Source organism: Taudactylus pleione, unplaced genomic scaffold, assembly GCF_031769625.1.
Source record: "Taudactylus pleione unplaced genomic scaffold, aTauple2 ptg000189l, whole genome shotgun sequence".
NCBI classification, from domain to species: domain Eukaryota; kingdom Metazoa; phylum Chordata; class Amphibia; order Anura; family Myobatrachidae; genus Taudactylus; species Taudactylus pleione.
In genome coordinates, this window is record NW_028284591.1 from 5,152,530 (window position 1) to 5,178,378 (window position 25,849).

Genomic DNA, 25,849 nt, shown 5'->3' on the forward strand with positions numbered 1-25,849 from the left:
AACCAATCAACAAGTTGGCTGGTTGGATGCAAGTTGGTCTAGTGTGTGGCCAACTTTAGTGTTAGAGAGATCACCATCTTCTGCCTCCTCAGATGATACTTCAGAATCTGAGAATTGCGTGGACTGTGGTGATAACACAGGACGCTTAAAAGGCTTACTGGGTAGGGGCTTGCAACGTAGTTTGAAAGGCAGTAGAGGTAGCTACAAAACTCTGTACAGAGTTAGAGAGTACATCTGCCCATGGTGGGGTCACAGGAGCATACCTGTATCGCCTGAACCAGTTGCAGCAACCCCAGAGGGGGAATTACGGCCTGCTGCGCTAACCCCATAGGGTTGATTACAGCCGGAACCACTAGGCGTCCGCAATAGTAGCCAGCACCTAAGAAAAAGAAGCCCAGGGGGGCATTTTGTACAGGCGCTGGGGGGTGGTCTGATGGGCCTGGTGGAGTAGAACACTTAATACACAACCCATCTTGTATCAAATCCTCCAGCACATAACTTGCATGATAACAGTATATGTGCAGATGCTTGCTACTCTTGCCTTTGCTAGACATAGCTGCAGAGTAGTATAGCACTCAATATGGTACTGGATATAATGCAACCACTGTGTATGTAGGATATTAGTGGAAATGCAATAGATTGGTCCCATCTTATGCTTGGGCAAGCTGCAGGAGCATATGGCACAGTACAATAACTAACTGTATATAACAAGCTTCACAAATACTTTGTTTTATAGGTGTGAGGCACAGGAAAAACCCTGAATACACCTGTATATTAGGGCAGAGTCAGGAAAAAAAAAGGAGAGATATATGGTGACAGTATATAGAGATAAACAGACAGGCAGTGCTAGCATAAGTCACAAACAAAGCAGAAATAACATATAACTGCAATATGGCACTACAATCAACTACATAGACTCAGTGACTGGTAGGCTATAATACTGCATACACTGACTCCAGGGAGAGGAATGTAGTGGGACCGGACCCTGCGTTACCCTGAAAGAGTTGTAGCTGTGCCTAGGAGAAAATGGCTGCCGGAGAACTCTGAGGGGGCGTGGTCGGAGGAGGATAGCAGCTCAGGGAAGCAAGACCTCAAAAGGAATGGCACCCTGAGCCGAGGAGCCGCTTTAATGGGGAAAGCCGACCTCCCCATGCTGATTATTTAACTACTGGGACGCTGGGTTCCCGCTCCATATGTACCCTGGTGGTCTAGTGGATCACTGTGGACAAAGCCTATGTTCACTCTCAGCTCCTCCGGTCTGTCCCCGGACAGCCAATCCACGGGTCACCGCGAGCGAGGACCCGCCTTACCTGCCCCCTTGTGTCCAGGCCGCAGTCTGGGTCCTTACGCAGGGCCAGCTAGCAAGGACCCCGGGTTGTCCGCCAAAACTGGCGTTGCAGCGCCCGGATGGGTGACTGAGCAGTAGCGCAGACGTCCTGTGGACAGTCTGCTGCTGCTCGCTCATCAGCTAAAGTACTAAAAATAAATAAAATCATAAAAATAAAAAAAGCTTTGGGCTGCTGAAGCAGCCCACTGCATAATGGTGACCGGGCACCGATGAAACTGAGGTGCCTCTGGCTCGGGGGCGGGGTATAGGGGGTTGGACCAGTGCATCCTGGAAGCTGAAAGATTTAACTGCCTGGTCCTCAACCATCACCTACACCCCAAGGTCTCCCTGTGGATCCCTATGGACCCTGAAGAAGAAATTATAAATAAATACGGAATTTTAGATCTGTACAAAAGTGGCCCACCACAATGAATTATCCAGTATGGTAACACTCAGCAACCTTTGGGCTTTCAGCAGGTATGAAACTTCACATCTTAAACATTTCTTCATCACTGTCTCCCGATTACACTGTTGTTGATAAATAACTCACATTTCTTATGTCCAATAGTTAAACCCAGAAACAAAATTTTATTCAATGTATTTTTGGTTAAAAACAAAGAAACAAAAAACAAACAAAACTAAAAATTACCTTCTTTACGGTGATAAATTGGGCAATGATGCTGTACCACTCTATAACACTGGTTGCATTTTTTTCGATGCCAAACATTCACAAGCAGGAAAATCCTTCTAAATTACAGTAGATTTTCAATTGAACAATTCAAACAAACAAAAAAAAAAAATAATTATAGTGTATCTATAATAGGAAATACTGTTTTTTATTGTTTTTGGCCGACTGGTTTCAAACATTCAATTTATACAGTTCAACTGTAGTCTTCTCTCGTATAACAATACAGGTCATATCTGGCACATAGGCAATTAGACACCATTTTACAAACACAGATTGCGCACAAGTTTTCACATTATTGTAGCTTCTTTGGATGACTTAAATCCTGGCCAGGTGACTGCACTGACGTATGACGAAGTATAAACCTCTTGAATATCGTTATTCATAAACCCAGAATTGTCTGGATGTATACAATAGGGATTCCAGTTAACGAACCATCAGAGAATTGAATCTATATTCTGATAAAACAAATGTTTGTTAGGTTGGATTTCTAAACCATATGTTCTGGAGATGAAACGTATATTAAGGCAGCAATAGGATTGGTTAAACAGACAAGGTTCAGCCTTCTCTAAATGCGACGCTTCCACAGGCAGCAATTTGAACCAAATTTCCGTATTAAAATTTCTGACACTTGGAGAGGATTAAAGACGAAGACAGGACACACAAGCAGTAAGAGACATTGCAAGAGCACTACTATGCATACTATTTAAAACTTGTCCACGCCAACATTGTAGAAGTGCTCTGGACACAGGACAACAGCCGTAAGCAAACAGCTCGTGATCCGGCGAAAGGACTTTAGTTGTCGCAGGGATCACAGACCTCTGCTACGACCTTTCCTGCCTGTTCACAGCGAGCTATTTAAAAAGCTGCATGCAGGCACTGCACCGATCTTGGGTGACTGAGCTTCCGAAGTTACAGAACTACAACTCTCTGCATGTCGGATCACAGGCTGTCTACTGCTGATGTGCATAATAGAATGACCAGCAGTTTGTTGGAGAAGACATAAAAGCAGCAAATTAAAAAGAGTGTGATGTCGGGGACTAAGGGCTCGGTTCAAATTAAGTGCGATGTACTCACGTGTGCGAGTCATCGCAACATTGGCCGTGCTTGATGGCCACCCGGTTTCGCCTCCATAGGGCAGCAGGCGAAATCAGTGGCGTCAGCTGAGATGTGCCGGGCCACTGCCGGCGTTTTAACTCTGTTGCAACGGCACATCGCACCTAATTGGATCGAGCCCTAAGGTGGCAAAAGGACTGTCAGAGTGACAAAGTATGGTGTAACAAATTGATAAGACGTTCTAGCTCTTACATAAACTGCAGCTATGAAACCATAAAGCAGTGGACAGAACTGCTCATGGCTGTTCCATCGCTGTACTAGAACCCAGTATAAACGTGCGGATGTCCAACTTGGGAAACGCAGGTTGGTATTTCTAGCAACCAAAGAAGAAAGGGTATGTACAGAACTGTCCGTGGATCGGGCAAATCAATTAATAGCAAGGGCCAAAAAATTGTGTACTATTCTCCATTAAAAAATTCACATTTATAACCGTACCTGAAGCCCTAACATGCCAGGGATTGTGCTGGGTATCTGTGCTTGCTTTTTGCCAATTACATCACGTTAGTAATAGTGGGCTTCCATCTTTAGATAACCAACATATTGAACTTATGCACGACCTCCGACACCCTTTACTAAATACATCTATTTTCCTTTTAATATTCCTTTGGCTTGCTTCAGTGTCGTCTGTCACCTGGCACCATTGTATAGATTGGTTGCCCTGTAATACGCCATCAAGCGGTGTTAGGTCCCAGGACACGTAGAAACAATGGCGTATAGTCACGGTCAAAGCGTAAAATGATGAAGCCAGAATCTAAGCAAAATATTTTGTTAAAATTACAGAAGGGCATATAGAAGTCAACAAACAAAAAAGCCATCTGAAGGTGAATAACTCTTTAAATAAAAGGTCTTCCCTTTACTAATACTGGATTATAATACATCTTTCAGTGGTTTTCTACAGCCAAAATGTTATCACAATCAGAAAGATCCGCAAGATTAAATTAGAAAAGAACATCAACAGACCACATTTAGGGTGAAATAGGCCTCCTCAGTGTCTTGCTCTGAGTAACATGGGATTATGTGGATAAAGAAAGCAAACATTTGGGTAACCAGGTAAAGATATAGAGCCCTCTTATGGAATTGTTAAGGAAAAAAAAAAAAAAAGGAACAAAAACATTTTCACTCTTCGTCCCTTTCTTGCCTGTATGACCATACATCGCCAAAAGTCCTCTCATTTTCCAGAAATTCAATAATTTAATCTAGCCAAGCAGTACTTAAAAAGTCCCTCTGGTACAAACATTTGCCAGGCATAGCGGGGTGTCCATTATACGCCGTATCATCAAAAGAACTTTTTAGCTGCCGCTTCTTGCTGACTTCTGAGAAAACAAAAACAGAAAAGTTAATACAAAACAAAAAACAAAACCAAACCAAACAAACAGTGACAGTATAGATATTACACATGATGTAGCACTATAAGAAAGAAAAATACACAGGTATCTGTACAGTAGCCTTACTGTATGTTATGTGGCAGTGTCTGCAATAAACGCTCTGGCCTATTTAATGTCAGCCTACGCTTGAGACACACACATAATAACCAATACCCATATGATAAGTCACATAATAAAACAGTGCCCAAAACATTAATAGAGCTGGAACGAAATCTGTTTTTGTTTTTTAGACCATTTTATCCAACCTCACCATCTAAACTGGGACCCCCCACGTCCTGCTGACAGGCGAGAGATTGTGCATTACTCACCTGTACATCATGTAACCGATAAATAATACGCTCTGCACAGCTACAATTATAAAAAAATGTGTTGTAGACAGGCAGGAAGGGGTGGGAGATTCTGGACACTTCTGTTTTTCATGTGGCTAAAATAAAGAACAAAATGTTCTAATCAGCATGAAGCAAATATCATAACTTTTAATATAAACACAATCGGGCCAGCTGCCCCGATACTGCAGCAGGTGTGACCAAAGTGATGGTGGACAATGTTCTTTGACAATACTGCAGTTGCACATATATGAAGGCGGATCTATCATCCATAAAAAGAGCAATGAATATAGCAATGACTTTCATTCCATCCTATTAACTGGAGAAAGTTTTTCTCTTTGACAATATAACCAGCTTAGGTGGTTTTATTTCTTTTTTTTCATATATAGCCAATGCTGGGCATACACTATACAATTATCTGTCAGATATCTGTCCAATCTGGCTGGTTGGAATGAAGATCTGGTAATGTATGGGAGCAAATGACAATTGATTATATGGTTTCAAACACTGGAAAACAGACAAAAACGATTGTTCAAATTGGTTAAATTTGTTTTATTTAACCAATTTGGCTGAACGTCCATTTTTTGCCATGTTTTCCAGTGTTTGTGAACAAATGTTCAATTGTCATATGCTCCCATACATTACCAGATTTACATTGCAACCAGCCAGATTGGACAGATAATGGTCTAGTGTATGCCCAGCATTAGCATGCCAGAAATTCATGGAACATTAATATACTGTACACATTACTGGCTAAATATAGGAAGCATTCGGTACAGTAAGTTTAAACATTTGGAAAAGGTCGCTACTGCAGAGCTAATGGTTTAGTAAGTCAGGTGCATCTGTGATGTTATCAACGTGGCAATAAGCAACTAGAACGTTACCAAGTTCTTCTGCACAAGATGCTCGATGTCCCTCTTAACCACGTGAAGATGTTCTTTGATGTCATTGAAGTGCTGCGTAGTCTCATAGCCGGCGGAGCCCAAGTGTTCCTTCCCAGACACCAGTCGTAAAGTCTCACTCATCGTAGTCCTAAGCAACAAGAAAGCGGCCAAATTAAATGACCAACCATATTTAGCTAGTACTCTATACAGTTTACGTTTCCTACACCTTAATGTCTCAAAATGTTTACATTTTATTTTTCCTAATTTCAAATGATTTAAAAAACACAAAGATGACAATTCACTGCACTTACACTCAGACCGCAAAGTACAGGAGTGACTATCGTGGGTGGGTTGGTCTGGGTTCCCCCTACAGCCTCAGTGAAAAGGATTTAGTAGGAAGTATGAGACTTCTGTTTTCGAAAACAGTAGAGACTCAGATGTTGGGAAAACCAACCCTAAATAGGTTGGGGAGGAAGAACTAAGAAGCCCCAATAGACTACCTAGATCCTTGATGGATTTAAGCGTATTCATAACAAGTCCATGTAGTAAAAGCATAGGTTTCCAAGAATTCACAAGGGTAAAAAAGGTAGAAGACTGGCACCGGCAACTTCTGGTAAATGTGAGAACCCCAAACACACATGAGTGGAAAAGGAGGAAACCTTATGAAGGGTTGTTCGGTGTTTATGGAAGATCTAGGAGAAATAAAAAAAAAAAAAATCCCATCAGCTACGAGAACCAACAAGCGAGGAGGACACTGGCCGTCATGTGAATGTACATCTGGGGGAGCAGACACAAGGAAACAGAACTCACAGGAAGCATGCTACAGGACCTACAGTACCAGGGCCATGGTTCTTTTGCCCAGAGACAAAAAAGAAAAAAAAAAAAAAAAAGGGAAATTAGCTGAAAGCTGAACATTGCCTGCTCCTCTGTTTACTTGACTCAGGATATTTAAATCCTATGATAGACCATGTAGTGAATATGGTGCTCCTCTTCCCATATTTGAGTTACTGGACCAAACAAGGGCCATTTGTTTAAAAGATTACAGAACCATGCCATTAAATGAACATACTGACTGGCCGATGAAAGACGTGGACCCGAGACAGAACGTCATGGTGAAGAGGGAGTCATCAAAGTTGATGGTCAGTGAAAGATTGACCAAGCCAAAAAAGTACACTCAAAACTGGAGGCAAGCTCCCTGAATAGCAAATTGGAAGCAGCACTAGTGACCTTTCCATATTAGGATATAAGCAGAAGTGTTTTCCCAATAGAGTGTAAGCTTGCAATCAGGGCCCTCTTACCTCTTTATTTGTTCCCAATTGCAAAACGCAATAGAACATTATGGCACTACATAAGTAACTTAATAAATAAAAGTATCACAATATGTAAGAATATAAAAACCTTCCATTGCCTGGGGTCTAGAAACACTGCCCTTGAATTTGTTTAAGGCCTTCTGATCTCAAACAATCTGGAATAAACCATAATGCCCGGACACCAACAAGGATCAAAAGTTAAAACACTGACCCCTATGACGACCCAGAACAGAATAACTTCATTTTGGGCTTTTTTGTCCCATAAAGGCAGCCTGGGACCTCAAGGATTGGTCCTTCCTGGCACCCAGGAAGTAAAAGGAGGTCTTGCAGCTGAAGTTAACTCTATTAGATTTACACTGAGGGACGAAACTCCTCCCGCCCGTAGATGGTCATCTCCAGCTCCAACCTAAAGAGGACCTTGCCTGACAAATGCATCGTAGATAATGACCATTTTGGCAGTTTGTTGACCAAGATTTGAGGCATAGGGCAATTGGCCATGGAGCGATCCATTAACTTGGTTAATGGTTAGGTGGCACCTGGAGGACCAACAAAGCTTTTCAATCCCAGAATAAAGGGCCGCAACGTCCTCTGTATGAGTCAAAGTCATTTATAGTAAACTGCATCAGCTACACCTGTCTAACCTATTCTACTCATTAAACTGCTGTTCTAGGGAATGGAAAGAGGGGTGCGGGCAACTGGGTGACTAGAATGGTCACCTTGCCCAGTTTTCACCATTCTCTTCACCTCATTAAAGAAACCACCCTTCAACAGTTCTCTGACGGACTGAAGTAAAGAACTACCCCAGACAGAACGAGAAGTACACAGACTGTGGGACGGACCAAACCAATTTTGGGTTCAACACAGCCTTCTTCGCTGTTAGGGACATGACAGGAGGACTTATGAGGTTTCAGAGCCTCACCCCCCCCCAGTTGACCTGTAGCGGAGTAATACCCCTTTTATATTGCAAACTTGGCTCTGACCCGGGATTTTGAACACGGGTCTGACCCAGCTACGACCCGGGTCAGACCCCTTTCACACTGCACCGTCGATCAGGGTTATTCCCGGGTTGGCCCTGTTCACACTGAACCCAGGTCAGCCACATAAAACCCTATGGATGTCATTAAAAATTGACCTTTTTCAGCCTCACAAAGATAAGACCAAAAGGGAACAAAAAGGAGGGGTGGGGACTGCTCACAGCATTGCAGGAATCATGGCTGATGGCTTATCACTGTGTAGCCCGAGTTCATGAGTATTTGTGCTTTACTGCTATTTGATTCAGCCTGTGAGAGCACGATGCAGCTTTTGGCAGCATAGTGTACAGGTCACTTCATCACTCCAATTAGCCATCACCCCGTACTGACAGTAGTAGTATTAACCCCCTTCAGATTACCAGAATACTGCCTCTGCTGTTGTCTGCAGTGTGCTGCCTGTGTGTTTGGCTACTGACATCATCAAGTGAGACCCGGGAACATCCAATCAGTGGTGTTTGCCGAGTCCCAGGTTGGATAACTGCACTTCAACCCAGCTTGTTCCAGTGTTCAACCCTGATTGCAGGGTTGAAATGCCAGGTTGCTCGACCCGGGAATATGTTTCGTGGCGCGTTCGCACTGCACCTCGACAATATTCGGGGTTATTTTTGTGATGTGAAAGGGTATTAGATAAGCGTAAAAGGAACCCAAAAGATAAGTGATCAGAAACTATCATATCTCAGTGATACTACTGGTTCTGCATTCTTATGGATATTGGTTCAGCCCCACAAAACAGCTGCTGCAACTTGTTTACGCTCTTTCTTCGAAGTCTATAGGGTTCACAGGGGAGACAATGGGGTGTACGTGGGACCCGGAGAACCAGACACCAACAACAAAGCTTTTCAGTCCCAGAATGCTCTGGTCCTTCCCCCAATACCCCGCCCACAGCCTGAGGGCAACTCAGTTTTGTCAACAAGCCCAAGGCAGGAACAGGATAGGAGAGAAGGAAGACTGCTACCCTGAAGAATCACACAGAGAAGGAAACATGTGACCAAGGGAAGAAACCCTTAGAAGCCAGGAGTGTCAGGGTAGGTGCCCTGTGGACCCTATGGATTTAGAAGAAATAGACAAGGGTAAGTTTTACCAGAACTCTCCTTTTCTTCTTCAGGGTCCATAGGACTCCACAGTGGAGACAACGGAGATGTCCCAAAGCAGTTGTTCACGGGCAGGAACACTCCTGAGCCGAGAGGAGAACACTGCACCCGAAGGAAGCATCCTGAGAGGCAAATGTATCAAAGGCATAGAACCTAAGAAAGGTGTGGACAGAAGACCACGTAGCCGCCTTGCATAGTTGTTCAGCAGAGGCACCACGCCGGGCTGCCCACGAGGGACTCAGAGTGAGTAGAATGAGCAGATATTGTAGCTGGCACGGGAAGGCCAGTCTGCCTATAAGCCTGCGAAATAGTCATGCAAATCCATCTGGCCAGAGTGTGTTTGTTAGCTGGCCATACCTTATGGAATCCATATAAGATGAAGAGGGAGTCTGATTTCCTGATGGAACTAGTGCGGTCCACGTAGATCTTCAGAGCACGGACCACAACCAAAGAGGCCACACCTGCCGAGAGGTCTGGTGATTGAAAGGCCAAAACCACAATTTCCTCATTAATGTGGAAACGAGAAACCACTCTGGGAAGGAAGCTCGGGCGCATTCTAAGAACAGCCCTGTCCTGATGAAAAATTAAAAAGGGGGAGAGATATGAAATCCAATAGCCTACGGGCAGATGCTATAGCCAGTAGAAAGTCTTTGCAGTGAGTCACTTGACATCCACTGATTCCAAGGGTTCAAATGGAGGTTCCTGAAGTGCAAGGAGAACCACTGACAAATACCACAGAGCCACAAGGAGGGACAAAGTGAGGTTGTATACGTAGAACACCCTGAAGGAAGGTGTGAACATCCGGTAAAAGAGCAATTCTGCGCTGCAACAAGATGGACAAAAGCATAGACGTACACTTTCAGAGATGCTAGGTGGAATCCAAGATCCTGAAGAAAGGCAAGTATTCTAGAAACCTTAAAAACTTGAGGGTCATCATTTCTAGGGGCACGCCACTGGAAATATGAATGCCATACTCGGTAATAAATCCTGGCAGAGGCCGGTTTACAAGCTCTGATCATGGTCTGGACCAAATAACTAGAAATCCCTTGGACCTTAGGAGGGATGTCTCAAGAACAAAGCCGGTAAAGACAGCCGGGCCAGGTTCGGGTGTAGACAGGGACCCTGAGACAACAGGTCTGGTCGTAGAGGCAGTTGTAGAGGAACGTCTATGGAGAGACTTAGCAGCAGTACCAAATGGCGTCTGGGCCAAGCCAGAGCTACCAACAGGACAGTGCCCCCTTCCGGTTTGAACTTCCGAAGAACTCGAGGAAGGTGGTATATTGGAGGGAAGAGGTACGCCAAATGGAAGGTCCACTTCACAGATAATGCGTCCACGAAGGCCACGTTGGGGTCCTTTGCCCTGGCTCCATACACTGGAAGTTTGTGGTTGTGTCTTGAGGCCATGAGTTCCACATCTGGTAGACCCCATTTGTCCACCAGAAGCTGAAAGACTTCTGGATGTAGAGACCAATCTCCCGCATGCATGTCGTGACGGCTTAGGAAATTTGCTTCCCAATTGATAACTCCTGGGATGAACACTGCGGAGACGGCGTTCGTTCCATGTGAGAATGCGGGACACTTCTGCCATTGCTACTCGACTTTGAGTGCCTCCCTGGTGATTGAGGTAGGCCACTGTCGTGGCGTTGTCAGACTGTACTTGTACTGGCCTGCTCTGAAAGATATCCTGAGCCAGAGTGAGAGCTCTGTAGATGGCTCGGAGTTCTAGGATGTTGATTGGTAAGACCGCTTCGGTCAGCGGCCCTGGAAGGAGTGCTGGCCGGTCACCGCACCACACCCTCGGAGGGCTTGCGTCTGTGGTTAGGAATACCCTGTACGGGATCCAAAAGGGGTGCCTGTAGCCACCAGGCCAGAGACAGGCAAACCTCTGGGAAGACTCATCTGATCAGATGAGGCAGCCAGTTCTACCTGGAGAGGATCAGGTGTTGAAGGGGGTACATGTAGGCAAGTGTCCTGAATGTTTAGACACCCCATAAAGCTCCATATCCAGAATAATAGACCGTAGGGTTTCCATACGAAACCTGGGCACCCTGATAAACTTGTTCAGAGACTTGAGGTTGAGAATAGGCCGATGAGACCCGCTGAGTTTTTGAACTAAGAAAAGGGTAGAATAATAGCCCCTTCCTCGCTGTGCGGAGGGGACCGGAATAATTACTACTGAGAGCAGCAAGGACTGACTGGCCTTTTGAATCAGCAGGGCCTTGCTTGGGTCCGATGGAGGGCCTGTGCAAAAGAACTGCTGGGGGGGGGGTTGTGGTTGCCTCAGGAAGAATAGGGCATATCCGTGAGAGGCAACTTCTCTTATCCAGGCGTCTGTTGTAGTCTGACACCAGAACTGGGCGAATTGAAGAAGTCGGCCTCCTACCCTGGGAGTGGCCCGCCCAGTCAGACTAAGGGCTTGTCCTCAGATTTGGTAGGTGGACATCTAGTGGCCCAGGTCTGCTTGGGCCTAGGCTTGGAAACCTTAGGTGATGTCTGATGCCTTGAAAGAACTGGCTTTTAGCTTTTCCTTGAGGTCGAAAGAACTAAAAAGATGACGTCCGAGGCTTTGCTTTATATGCAGAGGGCAGGAAAGCAGTCATGGAGGCTGCAAGTCACAATTTTGTCCAATTCTGGACCAAACAGGATATCTTGTGAATAAAGCAGAGACTCCAAAGCCTTCCATGAGCGGAGCCAAACAATACTGTGGGCTACTACAGAAGTGGCAGATGCCTTGGAGGTTAGGAGAGCCATATCCAGAGCCGCTTCACCCAAATAGGAACCTGCATCTCTAATGTGAGATATGCAAGACAGCTATTCCCTCGAAGCATCAGAGGGAAATTACTCTTCTAGGGCCTCTGCCAAACTCTCAATGGCCTTAGCCACCCAAGCCGAAGCCCTAGCAGGACGAGTAATAGCTCCTGTAAGAATATATAGGCTTTAGACAAGCTTCCATCCGTAGTCCCCTTCAATGAGGTTTCAGTATGGATATGCAAGGTAGCATTCTTGACTAAACGTCTCACGTGGGAATCCACTGCTGGGGGAACTCCCATTTAGTGCAATCAGTAGCGGGAAGAGGGTAAAAGGAACTTAAACGCTTAGGAAGCTGAAGTCTATTACTGGGCATATTCCATGCCTCACTTATGTGATAAGATAGCTGATCAGAGAGGAAATTCTGTCAAAATTACTTTGTCATTTAAAAGAGGCTTGTTTTACCTTAGGAGCAGGTTGTCTCTTCTATTTGAAGAATAGATTTTACAGCTCTTACAAGTGCAGGTATATATAATTTAAAGGGGGCTTCCTCATCTCCCAAAGGGGCGTCAGAGTGAGAGGTCTGCATCCTCTGCCTTCCCAGATGATAAATCAGAATCTGATAGCTGGGTGGACTGGGAAGATAACACAGCATGCTTAGTAGATTTACTAGGTAAGGGTCTCTCTTTTTGCAGCATTGGCTGTAGAGGTATCCGCCAGGCTCTGCATTGAGGTAGAAAAGTATGTCTACCCATGGGAGTACCTGCTGTGGCCATCCCATAGGGGGAGCCACCACAGGGACCGTCAGATGGTCCGCAATTTTTGCCAGCACCTGTAGCCCAGGGTGGGGCCTGGGGAGAGGACACCGGGGCTGATGGGCCTGGGGCAGTATAACCAGATGCACAAAGACCATCCTAAATGAGGTTCTCTGGAGTCAAGCCTGCTGAGCAAGACTTTCAATTCACCAAAGTGGGGGGAGCGGGCGGCTTGTCATTCTTGCCGCTGCCTGACATGGCTGCAAAAATACTGAAACACACAATCTGACACAGTGCAGCGAGCAACCCAGATGTATGCGCAATATGGCACAGTGTTGTGCGCAACAGCGATATGTAGTATGTGATAGCCCTCACAAATATATGGAGATGTGAGGTACAATGAACCCCCTTTATACCCTAGTATGCCAGGGTTATAATCGGAAGAAAGGGAAAGGTATAAGCTGACAGTCATATGAAAAAGAAAACAGACAGCAGCGCTAGCATGAGTCACATACAATGCAGAATATTACTATCATTTATATGGCGCCACAAGTGTTCCGCAGCGCCTTACAAAGTACATAAACAAATTGTATACAAGGTGACTTACAGAACAATACAATACAGGACATGGATTACATTAGCAACCATAACACCCAGATAAGCAACAGAGCATAAGCAACCAAGTGTTATGTGCCCTAGTGGTGAGTAAGTAGATGAAACTAAAGTAGGGAGAAGCACAAGAGGGTATATACAATATAACTGCAGTGGGCACTAAAATCAACTATACAGACCGCAGTGGCTGGTAGGCTATAGCGCTATATAACCTGGCCCTTAAGAGAGGTATACAGGGAGACAGGACCCAGCGTTCCCAAAGACCTGAACGCAGAAAATGGCTGCTGTAAGTCTCAGAGGGGACGGACGGTGAAGGAGAAGCAGCTCAGGAGGCAGGACGACCTCAGTGGAATGGCGCCCTGAGCTAGGGGAGGGGCCACAGGGTGAGCACCTTGTCCCCTATGCTGACTTCAAGCACCAGGCCCCCCTGGCTTTACAAAACACCCTGCACCAGTGCTATTAATGCCCTGGTGGAGTCCCGGATGAACCGGTGTTCACGTCAGCTCCTCCGGTCTGTCTCCCAAGACCGGAGGTAAGACTGCGCATACACGCGGATCCCCGCAAGCAGGGATCCGCCTTACCTGTCCCCTTGATTCCCAGCTGCAGTTGGGTTCAGGGAGCCTCTGCTAGCTAGGTCCCCCTCAGATCCCCGCCGAGAGTACCTAGCCGAGGGCTGGTGTCACAGCGCCGCGGAGGGGTGATGGAGCAGCGGTGCAGACGTCCCATGGACTGAATCATGCTGCTGCTCCTAGTAGATAAATGAAAACTAAAAATAAGCTTGTGCTGCTTAATAGCAGCCCCACCGTTAAAACGGCGATCCGGCTCCTGCCAGACAACAACAAAACAGAGTTGCCCTCAGGCTGTGGGCTGGGTATAGGGGGAAGGACCGGAGCATCCTGGGATTGAAAAGCTTTGCTGTTGGTGACCGCTCCTCCAGGTCCCACCTACACCCCAATGTCTCCTAAGGCAAAAATATATATAAAATAAAAATATTTCTATTATTTATATTCATTCTCTCTCTCTCAATGGAAGTAAATATCTATCTTATTTGGATAAAAAAAATAAAAGGAACTGGTTTGTCAAGTTTGTTATATAGAGAGTCATACCCCATCCAGAAATGCAAAGCTTTCCAACAGAAATTATTACAGTTGTGCAAGAAATGAAGAGGCTTAAGGATAAGGAAAGATTTAGGGCTAAGGTCCAAGATTACATTTAACATAAGAGAAACTCATTTCCCACATGTGCCCTGGCAGTGCCGCAAATGCTCCAGCCTGAGGGGCTTTTGTTTCCCATTCGGTCGTTACAATAGAAAAATCTAAATTAAAATATAGCCCGTGTTTAGGTAGCAGGCCGTTTACACAGATCTGTAACGTGATCAGATAAGCACACACGTACATGCTGCTTAATCAATATGCTTGGATCACTTAGCCGCGCTGTTCTGGGGCTTTTTTTTTTACTGCAAAGAAGATTAAAAGGTCTGTAACGGGAATATTTATCATTTGCATTTTAATCCCTTTTCTACTTCTGGCAAAAGACACAATGACACACTAGACCCAGTAACGGAATTTAGTGCTGAGGAGCTTATTCTTCATAATTAAAAAAAAAAAAAAGGGACAGAAACATTACAAATTGCGGATGGTCTGTGTTTCTAAGCAGACAACACAGAAAAACAAAACAATACGCAGGAGCTCCAGCGCAGTTCCCATCCAAAAGCACCCTTCTAACATTCACAGGATATTGAGGCCTAGTAGTCGTGGGTTGTTACTTTATTTGCCATTTACAATAATGTACTGGTTTGGCAATTCTCACACCAGAAATATGGGAGACCTACATGTACCAGGGTACAGTAGATGTAGCAGATGATTAGATGAATACACATTCAAAAAGGAGACATGAAAGACAAATACTCTAGTAACTGTCACATAGATGCTTGGGCTCTAGCGCTCATTGAGGCTCCTCCAGACCCTTCTCATTCTAGGTCTCTTCCACTCATTCAGGCTTCTGTCCATCATTGCTTCATTCTGCCTCCAGGATGGCGTTGTCAGGGCACACATGGGATGTCGCTGAATGGAATCTTCAGAACATCCAAACCCAGTAGCTAATGAAGTGTTTAGCAGCAGGGCACTAGTGTGTCTTTATCTGAAATACTAACCCCTCCCCCTGGTGTGCCTTCATCTGGCTATAACACCCCCCCCCCCCACCTCCCCATGCGTGCCTTCCTCTGAAATACACTTTCCCCCACGCATGTGTACCTGCATCTGGAATGCAGTCTCTCCCCTCTCCCCTCTCTCTCCCCCCCCCCCCCCCCCCCCACCCAATTTAATGTGGGTGTGTGAAATATGCCCTGCCCCCCCCCCCCCCCCCATCTTCATTGCTCTTACTGAATGGAAAAAAGTTCGACATGGTCATTCATCATCATTCTGTAGGCATGTAATTAGGTCAACAGTCAAAAAAGGTCAACATTTAACATGTCAACACTAAACCTTTGACACTCTTATTTTAACTTTTTCATCACCGACCAAAAAAAAAATGTGTCAACCTAAATACATGTCTAAAGAATGATGGTCGACCTATTTACTGTCAAAACTCAGAATGTCAACCTTTACTGTCTACCGATCAAACTTTATCTGTACATGCAAAAGTGGCTTACTATGAATGGCCATGTGCAAATCTCTTATGAATTCTTTATTTTGAATGGAGAGTCAAACTAGAAATACAGGAAAAAAAAAAAAAAGAAGGCAATAGCAGCCCAATACAGACCAAGTTTGAAATACAGTGATAAGATGAAAAAAAAAAAAAAAAAAGTCAGGTGAGTAATGGAGGGGAGAGGGAAGTACGGTGGGTTAGGGCAAAAGGAAGAGAAAGAGGACGGGAGGGGCATAAAACAGTATGATAAAGGTTAAATACAAGCAAGCATCCAAAAATAAGCATAGAAACACAGCATAGAGGGTGGAAACAAAGCAGTGAAGAGGAAAGGTCATTCTCTGCCCATGAATCCACGTGTGATTATAGAACTCAAAAGGGAAGGAGACGTGGGTCTACGCTTAGCAAGTAACCTGGAGCCCAAACTTGGGTAAAAACCATGTCCTCGATTGTGAAGGTAATAAGTTATCTCTTCAATGGCAGCAACTTGCCAAATCTGGGTCTTATCCAATTTAGAGCAATCAGGGATTTTGCCGTCGCCAAAACATGTGCAGCCAATTTTCTGGAAAATTTGCCAATGTCCGGGGAAGGGGCGGAAGCACAACAAAAACATCCAAGGATTCTTCTGTATCAGAGCCTCCAGGAGGGAATTTAGGAGACCATGAACCAAGTCCCAGAAGAGGACAATTTTCGGCTAAGTCAACCAAATATGGATCATAGTACCCGTGCAGCCACAACCCCGCCAACAATCAGGCGAGGAGGACGGGAACATTTTATTAAGTCTCTCAGGAGAAGAATACCAGCGAAAGTAGATTGAGGGAGATTCAATTCAGCTTGCTGTGAATATCCCCGAAGCTATCCAATTCAGCGCTCTATTAAGTCCGACTTAAGTCTGAGAATGCCGGTTAGCACGCCTAAAGCCACCATTCTCCGAATAAAGTGCCGGCCGGGAGGCTGTTAACGCTGCGCTAAGATGGAAAGACAGCCTCGCGGCCGGCACTTTAGTCGCACTTCAGCTCACACCCTCAGGAGTGTCTGAAAAGACATCCTTTTAACTGGCCTAGCAGCGCACTGAATTGAATCACCCCCTTTGTATGCAGTCTCTTATTTTGGTTGCGATAGAGCTTTTATCTATCCCCAGTCTCATGTCGTCCCAGGCCTCATCATAAGGAGGAATTCCAAGGTCCCGCAACCAAGCAATTTTATGGGGCCTCAAAGAGGGAAGAGTGAGGTCTAGGAAGGGGGTATAAAGCTGGGAAATAAAGCCATTGACAAGGAGAAGTGTTTACGCAGATTCTCAAAAGGGGTAAGGGCTCAGAGAACAGAGAGTGAGGATAAGTAGTGTAAAAAATGGCGAATTTGAGGGATTTTAAAGGGGTTAAGTATTTGGGATGGGGATTTTTGTTGTAGTTCAGACAGGGATAATCACTGACCCTGGGACCAATTACGGAACCTACCTGAGACCATATACGGAACCTTGTGGTAGAGAATCCACGAGGTAACAGGATTGTGCCAAATAGGGGTCAAGGGAGATGCTGAGGAGGTAAGATTCATCTTCTGTAGAAATCTCAGTTTGGTATTAAATTTTATAGTGGGAGCAGTTTGGATGCAGGGGGTCGGTGTGTGGAGGGTAGACCTCATAAGAGGGTAAAATCTGGGCGTTTAACAGAAGACAATTCGATGTCAAGCCAGGGAGGTAGAACCCAGAGGACAGTAGGAAGCAATAATATGGGAGAAACGGGAAGGCTAGATAGTAGAGAGTTTAACGTCAGGAAGAACTCTACCAACCCCTGGAACCGACCTTCCCAGGGTTTTGTGGTCCCAAATAAAGAGGATAAAGGGCTTTTTGAATATTACTGAGGAAGAAAGCAGGAGCAGCTACGGGGAGGGTCTGAAATAAAAATAGAGCCATTTGGTCATATTCATTTTGACGGCTATGTGTAAATCTTTTTAAATGTAGGTGGCTGGAAAATCTACTGATACCAATGACACCAGGTAAAACCCCCCCCACAAAAATACAACACAAGTTTGCTGCACTCTGTAATATACAACAAAGAGCGTTCCTGCTAGGCCGTTTCAGAGGGGCGCAGTGCCCTGCCCAATTTAAAAAAATTGGGAAGCGTGCCCTCCGCTGACCTGGGCCGGACGTCGGCAGGCCTGGGGCACCCAGCCTCTCATCATGCCGCCTCATTGTGTAGGAGGGTGAATAGATGCCTTGCACAGCATCTACTCACAGTGCGGGGAAAGCTTGGGGGCAGATCAGCATTTCCATGAGTGTTGGGCATGCGCCCTAGAGTGACACAAATCCATGCCCCCTTATCGGGCACGCATGTGCACAGAACTGCCCTCTCATGATTGGCGCCCTGTCCGATCAAGAGCATACAGTGAACACTACAAACAGGAGCAGACTGTCTTACAGCTGTCATAGGGATAACACCACCCCATGGTCTTTGGAAATTCCAGTTAGGTTTTATGCAGATGACCTCAAGAAAACCTAACCAAAATGTAAAATTGCAGCTTACTAACATAGGGGGCTTAATCCCTTGAAGGGCACTCATGCCAATTTAATAATTTATTAGTAAACAGCAAGTCAGACATTGCGGCAATGTTGTGCATTATTTCTACTTTGTGCAACCTGGATGAAGTGCATGAAAGGTGGGGAAGTCGGCCTGAAACCCCACCCTCAAAAAATAAAAAAGTAAATAAGAGAGCAAAACAGTATAGAAGGCTGTAATTGCCATGGGTAATGTATTGGAGGCTGCTGAAGGTACCAAATGGGTGATTTTTAATTTGGAAAAATGATAGCCAGCAAATGGTTTTCAGCAATTCAACTCCAGTCCTTAAGTCCCACCAAGAGGTCATGTGAGATAATCTATGTTGCTGGGTCAGTAATTATCCCACCTGCTTCCACAGACAGAAATCCTAAAAGCATGACCTAGGGGGTTGAGGTTGAAAACCACTGGTTTACAGTAATTTGGGGTACATTAACATGTCTAATGGTGATTGTAAGTGTTTAAATACAATTTTATAAAATATTGGAAAAAAACACTTGCAACTCCAATCCGCAACCCATTTTTTTTTTAGCTTTTTAGAAAAAAAAAAAATCTCATGATAAACGACGTCTTTATTGGCCAAATTTTACTATTTAAAAACACCTCCAAGTGCATTATTAATTATTATTATTAGAGAGGAATATACCAGAGGTACTGCACTAAGGACCGTATTCAGAGTCGGTCGCGAGCGCCAATGCGCTCGTAACCAACTCGATGGTTAGGCCTGCGCACGCGCAGCAGCCGCACTGCGCATGCGCAAGCCCCGGAGCGACAGAGTAACTCTGTCGCTCCGGAGCTCGCTACCAAAGGGGCGGCTGTCGATGTTGATCGACAGCTGCCCCCGTTTGGTAGGCGGGCCAGGGGGGTGGTTCCCAAAATGGAGGTGTTCCTTTACGAACGCCTACCGTTTTGTGGGCGGCCCCACTGACATCACCAGCAATGTCAGTGGGGAACTTCCTGCTGAAACACAGCAGGAAGCTCCCTGGGGCTTAAGGTTGACGAGACCCTACCCTAGGGTCTCGTCGTAAACCCAGATGGTCTTGACCATCTCCCTTAGCGGTCGTTAGAGCTGTGGGTAGTCAGTCACCACCTCTGCAACAGCTGATCTCTGTATAGATCAGCCACATGATGCTCAGGAGGGGGAAATGGCACAAAGTTCCCAGCTGCACAATTTTTTGTCCCGCATGCACTCCAGAATGCCGTGCAGTTGGCATTCTGGGGCGCGATTCCAGCAGTGATGTCAGCGGACGTAGACTGCTGCATCCCTGCAGTGGGGATGGACGAGGAGGAGAAAATCCATTCTGCCCAATAGCAGATGTCCTCCTTATAAGCCTGGAGACGCAACGGGGTGGCGCAGATGCATGGGATGAGATCATGGTGGCTGAAGCACTGCTGGCTGTGACCACACCAGTTGGGTAGCTAAGAACTTTTCCTAACTTTTCACCCACTCAGGAGGGTGTGCACAAATTTTTTTATTTTTTTATTTTTAAATTGCCATTTTTCCTTGTTAAGTGATGACGGGTTTCTAATTAAATTATAAAAAATGGATGCGGTTCTGATCTGCGCGATCCAATTCCCTCCTAATTGATTTGTCTCCAGAAGTTCATTTGAGAACGTGCTTTATTAATTTACAAGAATGTGGCCTGGTTCTCAAATAATAAATGTCTATATAAGCATCAAAATAAAAAAAAAAGAGCATATTGTAAAAAACAAACAAGGAACCAGAAAAGGTTTAGACAATATTTCCACTCTGAAACTAACAATAGGCTTCATGCTAGGATTTAATCATACGACACAAATCCTCAGAGAAGCATATTAGATATTAACCGCTATTATTAAATCTTAAGCAACACATCAGAAACAGGCAGTTCCTAATCAGATGATTCCAGAAGAAATCCACAAATCCGCGCAAGGAAATGACTTAATTCTCTACAGGAAGATGAACATGAGCAACAAATAGCACGAAAGAAGCTGCTCATTTCTCTAAGACCACCCAGAAACACTGCTCTAATCTGGCCCAGGGCACATTAAGCAGAGTTTAAGTAAATATTAAATAAAACCAACGCTTGAGACTTTAACTGGTAAATCTAATTTGCTTACTTGGAATCAAGATTTGGAAAGAATATTAAAGCAAAAGCTGGACTGAAAAACAAACAAAAAAAAGTATGATAATCTTTTCCGAGCACAGATGACCTACTTAGATACAGCACTGTCCAATGGTCAGACTGGGAGTATTATAGGTTACATTGCACTGTGGATGAGGTGTGTAGTGAAGGAGACAGGCCGCAGGTATTTACCAATTTAAGGCAAACTTCCCCTATTACCCTTTTCCATTCCAGATTTGCTTGCAGCAAAGCCTAAGGCCCATACTCATTTAGAGGCGAAAAGTCCAAGGTCGGACTTCTCGACATCATCGCAGTTTTTGTAGCGATAAAGTATTGGGCACGTGCCCGCTTATCCCCGTACTCAATTAGGAATCGGAAAAAACGGGACCCGGCGGAAAGTTAAGTATCGAAAAGTCCAGTCATTTTTGGGGAAATCAGCCTGTTACACCCCCCAAAAAGATGGTCTAACATGAAGGGGGTAATCACTATGGGTACCCCTGATTTGAAGAAGTGGTGAAAAATAGCATTTAGCTTTATTGTTTTGGAAAAATAACTAGTCCCTAAAATGCTTTTTAAAAAAATTCTTCAAAAATCCACCTGCCGCAACCACCCGCATTCTAGAAAACACCTGCCACATACTTGTCCAGTGCGGGTGTAGTATGAAAAGTCGACATTTAGAATGTCGACGTAGGCATTAGGTTGACAAGCAAACATTTAACATGTCGACATAGGCTAAAATATGCAAAAAAAAAAAAAAAAACATAACAGAATAATGTACTGTCGACATTCTGGTTTCAGAATTCTGACCAGATACCGTCCAGCGCTGCAGAGCATGTGGCACTTTACAAATCTAATATATTAGGCAATGTGACATAAATATACAACTAAAACATCTATTGATCTATTTTGAAATGATAAAAGATAATCATTAAAACTGGCTTCCCCTCGCCATACGCACGCCTCAGAACTATGGCTACACACCAACGACAGTTCTCTTGCGTGCATTCACAAAGTAGCGCACAACTGACACACAAACTCCCATTCCAGAGATACAACAGAGAGTAGTCCAACCCGAAACATGCAAAGATTTGTATGATCACTACGGCTAGCTAATATTTGCTAGATGCGGCTGCAGACGAATCTACATGCGACTTGGAATCAGGCATTTTACCCGTTTACAATCGATATCGCAGCCGCCCAGTTGGTCATAAACCTCTGTGGGGCTTATTAGCAGAGGACCCTGGATAGTTTGGTCTCCCATTTTGCCAGAACTAAAAGATTCAATGTAAGGGGGAAATGGCGGCGTCGGATCATCAGGAACCTCATTGCCATGTGCACCCTGTTATTTTAACACTGCTGTGTAGCTTTATACGGCCCCATTTGTCTTTTTCTTTAAACACTCAAGGTGCATACACATTACACACGTAACGATTTTTTGAACGATTTAGCTACAACGACGTCGTTATCGTTGAAAAAAAAAAATCGTTCGGTCTCTGAGTTATAACGATGAACGATTATCGTTCATGCGCGTTCCAGTTTGTAGTTTATTCTGACTGACCAACTGAACGATTTTCATTAAGGGAAGTTACAAAAATCGTTCATTACACTTTCAAAAATCTGATCGATTTTCTGTCAGATTATCTTTCATAAAATCGTTGGTAACAAAATCGTTGTGTGTGTATGCAGCTTTTGGGGGTATATTTACTAAAGTGAGAGTTTTTAGAAATGAAGATGTTGCCCATAGCAACCAGATTCTACTTAATATTTAACTAGCACCTTCTAGAAGTGAATATCTAGAATCTGATTGGTTGCTATGGGCAACATCTCCACTTCTAAAAACGCTCACTTTAGTAAATATACCCCCAAGTCTTTTGTTTAATGATTTTACTGAAATGTCATTTGGAAATTTTCTTTATTTTTAATAGTTTCCCCGATAAAATTTAGATCTTATCATATACTCATTGTTGGTATATTATAATACATTGGATACTAGAAATGTTTTTTATACCATATGGGGAGCAGGACTTCCTGTACAGTAGAGGTTCTCAAACTCGTTCCACAACAGTCCAGGTTTTAAAGGCTATCCATGCTTAAAACACAGGTCAGTCAGTTTGATTTTACCATCTATGCACAAGCATGAATATATTTAAAACCTGGACTACTAGGGTGAATTGAGGACAGTTTGGGAAACCCCACCGTACAGGATTTATGGTTTTAATTGTTCCTCATGCCACAGTGATTGCTCTTAAGCTGGGTACACATTAGAACGACTGATCGGCCATCCGGCCAATCAGTCGCCCTATCTGACGATTGGTAAGTGCATACACACTTACCAATCGCCGGCCCGATGCGTCGTGGTTGATGCCAGAACTGGGTGGGCATTTACTTGTGCCTGCCCAGTTCAGATGTCGATTACTGGCGGCCTCTGCAACGAGTGCACAGCCGACACAATATGTCAGTGAATGACGTTGTTCAAAGACATATCGTGGTACACAAACGCCGGCTCATCCAGGATATATCGCCCAGTGTGTACCCAGCATTACCCAAGACAGAATGGTCATTAATATTGTAAAAAGCGGTTTCTGTGCAGGGAACTGGATACACCAGAAGTAGGAAGGGAACGTACTTACCTCATTTCACTAACATACTTGAAAACTTCCCTCTGACCACTGTACAGTTTTTCCAGTTCCTGCGCGGAAGGCTGAGGAGGAAAGAAACTGATGTTAGACCAGAGCAAATACTCTGCACCAGACTGGTCTACAGGAACCCAGGTCTTGGAGACTGTCACAGACTCTCAACGACCGGAAGAGAGAGCAAGCCTACCGGTGCTAAAGGAGGATGAGTGACAGAGGGGATAGAAAGCTGGAGCCTAGAGCACCAAGATGTCTACACACATCAGCCATATAAAAAAGATTAGCGGAAAGAGAAACATGAGAAAACAGGGACATTAAGGGCTTCGCCATGGAAGTCTTTAAAAAGATAAAAGATCCCGGAGATGGAGGTGAAGGGGGCTGAAGAGGTTAGACATTATTCTGCTGAAAGATTAGTAGATGCTGGGAATAAACCTCCGGCTGATGCAGCCATTAAAAAGCAAAAATTGTAAAAAGAAACATTGGACGATCCCAACAATAACCTATTAATGCAAAACACGAGCAAATGATTTCTTTAAATATCTGCCACCACAATGAAAAGGTTTGAGTGTGTGTTTCTGGACCGAAGCGGATCAGCTGCATTTTTAGGATCCGCAATTAGCGCAGAAATGCTACAGACCGTGGAGACTGGGAACCATGATGAGTGTGTATATGGAAAGGAGCTTGCCGTGACCCAGTTTACTAGTACAGAGCTTCATACAGACAAATAGGTGAAATGCAGAATTCCCTGTCACCGGGAAGACACGGGAAAGACGCCTGTACCTCGTTCCCCTGGTTGCCACCTCCCCTCTTGGCCATCTCGTCAGTCACTGCATTCACGTATCTCCGCTGCTCGTCCAGGATCATGTCCAGCTGCCTGTTCAGCTGCTTGATCTCCAGGTGGATGCGGTTCTGACCCTCAAAGATCTGCCTGAGCTCCCGTTCATTTACAGACTCATATAGGTCATCCACTAAGGCAACAAGGAAGAGAGTTACAGGTAAGCGGCGTTACTGGACTCATCAATCGGGGAGCTCAAAGCCTGGAACATGGGACATGGCCAGAACGTATGGGCGAGACTTCCTACAGCCTCCATAATGTGTCAGGTCTACACCATACACAGGTGCAAGAGATGTGGAAATAGAACCCTACATGTGTTCCGGCTGCAATCCCATAAAGTGTGATTTTAAGGGTCCATGTGCGATTACAGCATTCATTACAGACATAAACCTTGTCGTTTAACTGTAATCTCAGCACCCGCTAAAGAGGATGAAGCTGAATGCTGAGATAAATTCCTGTTCTGCCAATACACCAGTAATTAATTTGGTGCGATTACCTCTTCTAGTGCTCATGGCTACAACATATACCTATCGGCGACCAAATAGGCCTTGGAGAATGATTAATGGGATTTATACATACAGGGTTGTGGGTTTGATTACTTAACACACACAAAATTCTCCCAGACTATTACTTCAGTGGAACCCGCACAGTTTACACCTGTGCCCAACCTATACTGTATCGGGTATCTGCATGAGACAGGAGGGACTATCAGAAAGAGGAGCTCGGAAATCTCCCGGTCCCAATGCACTTCTAGAAGTGTAGGTCAGATATGGACTGGACGTCCCACGGGTCTCTTTCATGCAGGAACCAGCGTCACGTCTGGTAATGGATCGCATCAAAGCGCGGCCTGCAGCAGACCCTATCTCCTGCCTGCACCATTACAGTTTGGAGGGGTCTGTTGAAACACGCACACATTGAGAACTTTAAAAGGAATAACAGTCATTGGTCTGTGTAACCCACCCCCCTTTCTGTATACAGATTAAGAGATCAAAATAAAAAAAGGAAAAAAATTAAAACATCACGACCACCGAATTGAACAAGGCATCTATACTGTTGACCCCCCCCTTCCCCCAAAATTCTTCGAACATTCAAAAAGTAACTTAAACGAGATCATAATATCCCAAAACATTTGAAAGTCTATAAAGCGGTTACACACTACAGTCAGGATATAAAGCACTACAGTAGAGTACCAGCAAACATTGATATATTAATGGTACTGAAGCATAGCAGCGTTGCTTGTTATATGTACATGCCTGGGTGTTCCTTCAGCTCTGGGTGGTCTTTATTGTAATCGTCTTTCCTCTTATCGAGTTCTTGTTGGAAGTTGTCAAACTCCTCCTGGTACTTGTCTTTTTCTTCCTTGGGAATCTCTCCATCTACTGCGGGCTGAATGACATCAGTGTTACATCCCCATACAATGCACGTAGTGTGTACACACGAGTAGCTACCAGTGGATTAGTGCTCCGACAGTCTAGGCCATTCTCATGCAGATAATTTAGGTTAAAACGTATGTTCAAAGCTCTCTTTATGCTTCCTAGCCCGTAAGGTGGGAGGATAAGATGGATGGTAGATGTGCTAGCCTATCCGTTAAGGTTATAACATATGCTTTAAACTGTCATGTAAAGAATGGCTTGTATTGAAGTTAGTTTTCAGTGCAAATGCCACTCAGTGACATCAGGCCCCTGCTTTTGCGCAATGTGAGTAGTTTAGCTGGGAAAGAAGCCAGCGACTGGGAGAACGTAAAATCTAATCTCTTCTGCTGCAACGTGCAAGATACCAAAATGGATTACAAGGCGCCGAAAACACACATT

The 25,849-nt window shown here is 44.7% G+C and overlaps 1 protein-coding gene across 1 annotated transcript in view; it reads right to left on the reverse strand.

Annotated features, from left to right (window-relative positions):
- Positions 1-1,895: 1,895 nt before the first annotated feature.
- LMAN1 (lectin, mannose binding 1) overlaps positions 1,896-25,849 on the reverse strand; it is a 35,751-nt gene continuing 11,797 nt past the window's right edge. Inside the window, exons 8-13 of the mRNA XM_088476479.1 lie at positions 25,292-25,424; positions 23,984-24,171; positions 23,201-23,271; positions 5,724-5,871; positions 4,822-4,937; positions 1,896-4,441 (exon numbers count right to left, since the gene is read on the reverse strand). Of these exons, the coding sequence (XP_088332605.1) occupies positions 4,405-4,441; positions 4,822-4,937; positions 5,724-5,871; positions 23,201-23,271; positions 23,984-24,171; positions 25,292-25,424 (693 nt within the window). The 3' untranslated portion in view covers positions 1,896-4,404. The remainder of the gene's footprint in view (positions 4,442-4,821; positions 4,938-5,723; positions 5,872-23,200; positions 23,272-23,983; positions 24,172-25,291; positions 25,425-25,849) is intronic.